This window comes from Mastomys coucha, unplaced genomic scaffold, assembly GCF_008632895.1.
Source record: "Mastomys coucha isolate ucsf_1 unplaced genomic scaffold, UCSF_Mcou_1 pScaffold14, whole genome shotgun sequence".
Classification (NCBI taxonomy): Eukaryota; Metazoa; Chordata; class Mammalia; order Rodentia; family Muridae; genus Mastomys; species Mastomys coucha.
Window position 1 is genome coordinate 36,289,623 of NW_022196896.1, and position 8,455 is coordinate 36,298,077.

At 37.0% G+C, this 8,455-nt stretch overlaps 1 protein-coding gene across 10 annotated transcripts in view; it reads left to right on the forward strand.

The window, feature by feature from the left end:
* St18 (ST18 C2H2C-type zinc finger transcription factor) overlaps positions 1 to 8,455 on the forward strand; it is a 396,007-nt gene that overhangs the window by 263,065 nt on the left and 124,487 nt on the right. For 6 of the 10 annotated variants that reach the window (XM_031366773.1, XM_031366780.1, XM_031366774.1 and 3 more), the window contains exon 1: positions 1,307 to 1,622. The exons of 1 other annotated variant lie outside the window; for it this stretch is intronic. Coding sequence is in view for 1 of the 9 variants with exons in the window: in XM_031366772.1 (XP_031222632.1) it covers positions 1,533 to 1,622 (90 nt within the window). In the remaining 8 variants the exon portion in view is untranslated. Of the gene's footprint in view, positions 1 to 1,306; positions 1,623 to 6,130; positions 6,260 to 6,293; positions 6,510 to 8,455 lie in introns of those variants that run through there. 3 more of the 10 variants (XM_031366778.1, XM_031366781.1, XM_031366777.1) reach the window with 3 other exon arrangements.

Below are 8,455 nucleotides of genomic sequence, written 5' to 3' on the forward strand. Positions count from 1 at the left end.
AACAGAATTGTGGATTCTAACATTGCAACTGTGGGCAGCAGATGTGCTTAGGGAAGAATGGATTTCCAGGGAAGGGGACCAAGGACTGTGTCTGAGGTTTGCTGAGTTATAAGATGTAAAGTGTCAGTTCTTTTTTACTTTTTTCTGCTCCCCTCCTCCAGGGCAGTCCATGTTTTTTATTAATGTCTGTTTTTAAATTAGCAGCAGAATCTAGTTTTCCTGTGCTAGATATTTCCATAGTGCCTTTTTTAAAAAAGCAATGAGAAAGGTAAACTCTAGCTTCAAAAGTTTTGATATACGGTTCAGCCCCATATAGAAAAAGGTGGTTTTATTAGTCAATATGAAATGTTGTAAGAAATGTTTATTTAAAGTTTCCAGGATAATATTCAGAGCTCTTCCATCTCCTTTAATCCTGTGTGTTCTAGAAATGCCCCTAGTGGGTCTGGCAGTTTGTTAGTCATTCCTTTAAAACACAAGTGGGCTGGTTGCAGATTTTGAAGAATCGATTAATTTTTTTTCTGAGATTTACATTTTTTAATGCAGTTAGGAATGGAAAGTCTATGGAATATTCCCGTGGAGTCTGGAATAAATAGTACCCCTGTTGGGGAAAAGAGAGCCCTAATGAGAAAGGCAGAACCTGCTGCGGGAGAGATGTGTATGTTCCTGTCCAATCCTGACAGCCAGTCATGGAAACAGGCTCTGTGCCTGAACCCAGAGACTATTCTGTGTGCCACTCACAAGGAGGCTAAGCTCCACCCCAAAGTGTGGCTGCCTTTGTCATTTTAATTGGTCTGTGTTTGTGAAGTGGGGCCTCTATTTACTTATAGCTTGGGGCTTGTGTTTACCAAGCCTGGTGGAGGCCAAGTGACAACGCTCCTGCAAGCTCTCCTGCTGTATCTTGAGGCACTTTTCTTTTCAGTCTCGGTGCTGTCTAATTCGTGAGCTTCTGTGAAGCAAGAGCAGGAGGGTACAAGGCCTACAGGGAGGAATTACACCTAATTACTCAAATAATTGCTAGGCTGTTGCCTTCTTAGTCACTGAAAATAATTTCCAGGTCCCTGGCTTTTATAGATAGTCTTCTAGAGGCAGGAGGACGCGGCCCCCTTTTTAACTCAGCCCATTCACTCACAAAATCAGAACACTCGAGCCTGCAAAATTAATAAGCACCACTTCCATTACATATATTTTAGGTTGTTGTTGCCGTGGCGATAAAGTCAGGGACATTGAATCTCCTCTGTTGAGCCATTGTTATCATCCCTGGCCATCTGCTGCAGAGGAGTGATATTCCATCTCATTTGCATGATGACTGATATATGGGCGGTTTGGAAGGACATATGCCACAGCAATCATGTGATGAAAATTAAAGTGAAAGTTTTGGGCCCAGAGCCGAAAAAAAATCTGTGTGTGCGCATGAGGCTGTTGATGTGCAAATGTGGATCATATTGAGAAGGTCTGAATAGGGAGGTGTGACGTAAGGAGGGCTACACGCAGGTGCTTATCTCTAAGCAGTCAAAGGCACTGGATGTCATATCATGGAAACTACCTTTCAAGGCAACAGCTTTAGTGTCTCCTGTCAGCACAACAGGGAGGAGAGAAATAGTTTTGGAAACAAACACAAAAAAGTAAGTTTAAAACTTTTTTTTACCACATTCTGTTTACCCTGATGTCGATGAGCTCAGACAGGGAGCAAGTTTCAGGTCTTAGTTGTTAATAGTGACTTTTGTTTCTGACTGGGTGGATGGGTGGGTAGGCGGGTAGGGGTCGCTTCTAAAAGCTGAGGTGCTCATGGTTTTTTACTGCGGTTTGCATTGCTTTCTGTTGTGATGTACATCTGGCATGATTTTAAATTCATTCACCACCGCCCACCTCCAGTTTCTCACTCTCCTCCCAAAATGGGATATTGAAGAGTTCAGAATAAAATGGTGTAATTGTGCTTAAGCTGTGTCAGCTAGTGCCTTTGTTCATATATATTTCTGAAATGCGTGAATTGGCAACAAAAATACTTGATATGAGACAGTATACTTTTTCTCTAAAAAAAAAAAAAAGTAAAGTAAAACTAAATTGTGAAGTCACAAAAATTTTCAGAGAGATCTCATATCTTCCACACAAGTCTTTATTTAGAACTGCAACTCTTTGCAGTGCTAGGAGTTGTTAATACGATTTTACATTAATACCCATTATGTAGTTTTTCCCTATTTGTGGGTTCTTTGTGAAAAATCAGAAACCTGGTTTTAGTTACATATAAGAGAAAAAGTTTGTGATTGGTCTCTAAGATATTTAATACATAAGTTGGACATATTTAATATTGTATTTGAATATTTAGAGGACTGAGTAAAACTAATCTCCTTAAAAAATGATACACTTAATCTTTGATAGATGGACATGTCAGAAGAATGTTCAGAAGTTAAAGAGTAATGTTTTAAAAGCTGAAAAACAAGAAACTTAATACGAACCTTGAACAAAATTTTACAGAAGGATGATTTCAGTGAAATATTATCAAGGGAAAACTTTATGTACTTTGATGAGCAATACTTTAGCTCATATTTTGTTGTCAACAAAACACCTGTTAAGAATGCTTGTTTTGATGTACATTGGAATAATCAAAGTTTCCTGAAGGGATGTTCTGATCTTTTCTTTCAGATTCAGAAAACACAGCAATCAATAGGCAAAGTATATCTAGTCTTGTTTTATTTTTAGGAATTATGTCAAAAAAATTGTGTGATATTACCTTATAGATTAATTGATACTATAGAGCCCAACAAACTAAAAGAAATTTTGATGGAGAAATATTGGATATAATTCTGTATTCTGTTCTTATAATGAGGAAGTGTTTTTCAGGATATAAATCCAGAATATAAAATAGGATTGAAATTAGACTTTCCCTTACTTTAAAATTTTTCTTTGCTAATATCACCAGCACAATATCCTAGTTTTATCTGTAACCTAAGATTATCCATGATCTCTTTTTTCTCATTCTAAATATTCAATTACTCAGTGGCGATTATTATGTGGCCTTCTTGGCTTACTACAATATTAGATTAATATAGATTTCTTATGCTAAATTAGCGGAAACCACTGTTGCCCACAAGAGCAGTTCACTCTTCTCTTAGTCATATTTGTGTTACAGCAAGAGCATCAGAGGCTTTACTATTTTAAACTTGAATGCACTGTGTCCTGGAGCACATGGAGTTTGCATCTGAAACCTGTAAAGTACATTGAAACCTACCTCAAGAGTCTAATTCAGTAAGGCTTCAATGAGAGTCTCTATAGTGACTGCCATTCCTCTGCTATCAGACCAACTAGAAAGATTTCAGGTTTTGTCTTTCCTTGCCTGTGGATCGACTACAGGTGACAAGGAAAGACAAGGAGTACTTGGAGCTGTCCAAGGTATTGGGCTTCTGAGAAGTTAATCATAGAAAGCATTTCTCTGTATCCATGTAATTGGTTTGTCTCCATTTCTGAAAGTTAGTATTGCTACTAGAGAAACAAACCTAGTGGATATAGCGTTTTTTTCAGATAATGTAGCAATCTTAGGTGTAACTAAATTTAAAAACTCAGAAACAGTTCAAACTTTCATACAGTCAACTAGTGCCCCTGCTTGCATCTTTGAACTATTTAAGTGAAAATAAGCAAAAATCAACAATTCCAGATATAGAATTCCATGCCGTCATCACGTAAGCCTAATGAGAACAGTCTTTGTGGCATACAGCAGTATGGACAAACATATCAAAAAATGCAACTCACAGGAATTTATTGCTCTTAAAATTATTTCTTATCCTTATATGACCTTCCATGTCTGCTATAGAAATCCAAAAGATCATAATTGTTTGATATGAAATGCAAAAGAATAGTTAAGTTGAAAGTTTAACATCATGAAATTCAAAATCCCAAGTGGTATATAAACATTAAAAGAAACTTTGGACTGCTAATCCTAGGAAATGAGTTTTATGGATTGAATTCAACAAGGCTTCAGAAATGGTTCCATCTGCTGCCTAGCAGCTGGTGAAAGGATAAATTTAATTCATTAATTCATTTGGAAAAAAGGATCCAAGTAGTAAAGATTTCATTGCTCATAATGCATATAGGTGGAAACCCTGCAATGTGGTTCTGCTGCCATTGTAGATAATGAGCTACCGTGTCTTTGCTTTTTGGTAAAGGTCTTCATGATTGAGTCAATACAATGTTGATTTTTATGACAATAGCCAATCAGTTTGAATTAGTTCAATGCAATAAAACACTCAGGGAAGTTAAAAGTCTCAGTTTTCATTCTAGGGAAATATGGGCATTCGAAAAGACAAGCTTTCTCATATTGCATATGTGTCTATGGGAGACAGTGTTTGTGTCTTTACCTACCATACGTACACAACATTTAGGTTTAAACATAAATGTGTCAAATATTTAGTATATATCTTAGATTCAAAATTTTTATCTATTCAAATGCTGGAAGGTCAGATAACACACCTTTTTTTCACCCACTTTCTCCTTGTAACATAATTTGTCCAGTCTTTCTTTCCAGTCATATTCAGCAGCCTGATTTGAAAGTTGTACCGGAAGTGCTTTCGTGTCTCCTCTGTGACATTAATCATTTTTGGCATAAATGTTAAAAATCTGTAAGACATGGGTAAACAATTTAATTGAATGTGCTATACAGGATATAATGCTGTTGTTCTATAAAAGTGTAATGGAGATTTGATGTCAGGTTTCTCAAATCATATTCAATCAGCATGATAAGGTATTGGGAAAGTTTGTGTGGTTTATGTTTAAACTCCAATCACTTGAACAGATTTTTCTTAACTGCTAACATTTTAATATGAGCCTGGTTTCCCTTAGATACAGCTCACCTTTTCTGGCAAGGTAAATACTTCCTGGTTGCCAGTTAATTGATCTGTGACAGAGATAAGAGTGTCCCCACAACCAAGGCTGTTTCAGTAACCAGTGTACATTTTAGCTATTTTTTTTCCTGGTGGATGTTTTCGGGAATGGTGCTAAGCCTTCTAACAAGCTCGCTGTGGTGTGTATGCTGGGTTTACTATAAAGGTTCTGTGTGTACCCTGTGGGCTGGGTTAAGAATCAGGGTTTATGCATTTACTTGTACTGTTGCATTGTTTAGACAGCTTTGGTTTAGTTTTGATCTTTTTTTTTTTTCTTTTTTGCCTTTGAGGCTCTTCCACAGTGTCAGCTGCTGACTGATAGTAGGAAAACTGCCTCGTGGTGTGAATGAAAGGGACCTAGCGGTTGGTAAACAGAGATAAGGAATAAATAGAGCACAGGCAAAAGGAGATAGTTCTGTGGGGGCCCAGATTGCTGCCAGTCTGTTCAGGGGAGATGCGGAGCCTGTCCTTTTCCCAGATTAAATTAGTGTGCGAAGTCTCCAGTGACCTCCTCCCCTTCTCCCCACACTCTTCAGCCAAGCTGAACAGCCTCTGCTGTAAAGTATTCATTTTACCCAGGGACACATGGACAATAGAGCTTTCCCTGACACTTATGGACAGCTGTCGTCATTCAGAGGGCTCTCAGCATTTCATTTTTCATAGGAGTTAAAAGGGTTTTTACCTTGGAAGCGAAAGGGGCAGGATCACAACTTTGCCAGTTCTAAGGCTGTTTGGGCAAGGGGTCTGACTGAGGCAGGAGTGAGCTATGAGCAAGAAGAATCTGCACAGGGAACTGATTTGTTGTTGTGCTTAATATGATTAGGCTAAGTCAGAAATTAAATTTCAACTCTAGGTTCCTTATTAGGAGAAAATACCTTTGATTCTGAAAGTTTTATAAAATTAAGGTCATTGGTGCAAAATAGACAATTTGTATCCACTTGGTCTACTTTCATTTTGCCTAAATATGCATGCATTTTATTACCTTTGAATAAGCGTGAGTAAATATTAAGTCTGTGAGATACCTCGGTAGTCCCATACTTTTTATTTTTTTAGTGATTTACTGCAAATATATTCAGCATTTGACTGATTAAATAGACCTTCGGCAACCTTGAGGGTCACTGTGTAGAGTATGTACATAGAAAATGCATCAGCCCATTGTACCCTGGCAGCTAATGAGATTGGTCGTTAAGTAAATGACACAAAGCCTACAAAAAAAAAAAAAAAAAAAAAAAAAAAAAAAGCTTACAGCTCACTAGAGTATCACAGAGTGTCCCCGCACACCACACAACGACACAAACACTGGACTAACCTAGCCCACCCTGCTTTATTCTGCATCACTGCTTCCCTGATGTCAGCGTGAGAAGCAGAACAAAGGCTAGGAGGCAGCGGTAAGTCAGCCTGGCAATTAAGCCCTAGGGAGAAAGTGGAACAAATCTCTTCCTAATGGTGGGGCAGAAAGTCCGCTCTGGACAAGTGGGGCCCGATGCAGGGATTGTGTTGTTACTTCTAGAAATACTGACACACTGGCTAGTGTTCTGATTGTGTTTTTATTGTTGTATTGTTTTGCTGTCTCACAAAAGTTTGTGAATCTCAGAAGTCCAGAGCATCCCAAATGGCAAGTGAACATAAATATGAGAGGTGGGTATTTGTTGAAGAGGGGCATCAACAAATAACTACTGTTCAGGTGTGTGTCTAGATTTGAAAACTTTCAAATGGATGAGGCAACTTTAATTTTAGTTTGTCCTCCTGCTTGTAAGGCAGAAAGGAAACCCAGGGCATGAATGTAACTGGTGAAGTTCATTCTTAATGTGATAAAATTGTTCTAACCCTTAATGTGTATTTAATATCATATATAGGATAGTTAGTGTCTTAAAAAATGAATCAATCAATCAAACACAGCAAAAAAAAGTAAAAACTCCTCTTTTGCCCAGATATTGCCATTTTTTCAAATCTTGAATTAAAAATTACTGTAGTATGTGGTATTGGATGGGGACAGTAGTCATTTGCTTGCTATAGTTGGAAGGGAAAAAAATCAAAGGTATCTGACACTGGAGCAGCACTGGCTTATTACTCTTTCTTTGAGGAAAAAATGCATTTGCAGTATTGAAGTGTAACATTGCAGGATCCTTTGAGAGAAATATGGCAGCAGAGAGTTGCCAGAAAGTCTGACTTACCTTTCTGAAATGTCTGTCTGGCTTAGATGTTGATATTCTGAGGATGTTTAGTTCAAGAGGGGAATGATTTTGTTACAAGACATTCAGGTAAATTAAATATTTTATTCTAAGAACTGTCAGCTGTATAGATTGCCAGTGGCATGATCAACTCTTGATGATCTCATAGAAAATATTTTAAAAGTATTGTTAAATAGTGTTGTATTTGTCAACAGATGTATTCATGATATCAGTATCAGGATTCATTTTTTAAAGGCACTGCATTTAATACTAGACTGGAATCTCATACTCATCTGCTCATGAATTAAAACGACATCATGTAGAAATCAGTTTGCTAACTTAACTTACATTGAAAATTTGTTATTTGTATAGGGATATAGAAATGTTTTGATTACTAATAATCATTAATAATCATGAGAGATTCATAACATAGGTTCATAATTGGGTCTGAGAGTTCAGAGGTTATATATCTCCCTTTATTTTTGTCTTAAAGAACTTTGTGACAAATGTGTCCTCAGCTTTCATTTATTTAAATAATTTAAGACTAATACATGTCTGTGCATAGTATATATTACATACTTCAATTCTGCTTTTTTAAAAGTAGCCAGAATTTAAATGAAGGAAATTTTAAGACAAAGAGTAATGTTGTCTTATTGATTTCAAGTGAAATATGTGCTTTGACTTAGCTAACTTGAAAAAATTATAAATGTCATCCCTTCAACATGCCTTTTATGTGACTGGAATCATAGAAAATGGAAAGCCATCTGAAAATGGCTACACTTGCTCCCTAGAATTTTTAGTTTGGGGCAGAGTTATGCAGATAGTTTGCTCTCAGAGGCAGTGTAAGTACTTCACATCTTTCTCTATGCTGAATATTTTTCATCTGAATCACCTGTGTCATAATTTCTTTTTCCATAGTTGCTAATGCTTGTCCTGTTAATACAAGAGTGCACGTTTCAGAAAGCACACAGTCCTTTGGTTGACATAGCTATTTCACCCCCATCTTCACTGGTGCAGCAAACTTTACTGAAGTCTCTAAGTTGCTTCTCTATGGATAAGACTAAATAGATTTACTTAATATAAATGTAATTTTTATTATTCAAAGCAAATTATGGCTGTGCTCTAATTAAAACCAGAGGGCATAAGTCATTACTGTTCATTTATGTGAACTTATTTCTATCAATATTGTATTTGACATATGTGTATGTGTCTGTGTATATATGTGTGTGTGTATGCATGTGTGTGTGTCTGTGTATGTATGTGTGTGTGCATGTGTGTGTGTCTGTGTATGTGTGTATGACTGTGTATGTATGTGTGTGTGCATGTGTGTGTGTCTGTGTATGAATGTGTGTGCATGTGTGTGTCTGTATATGTATGTGTGTGTATGTGTGTGTGTCTGTATATGTATGTGTG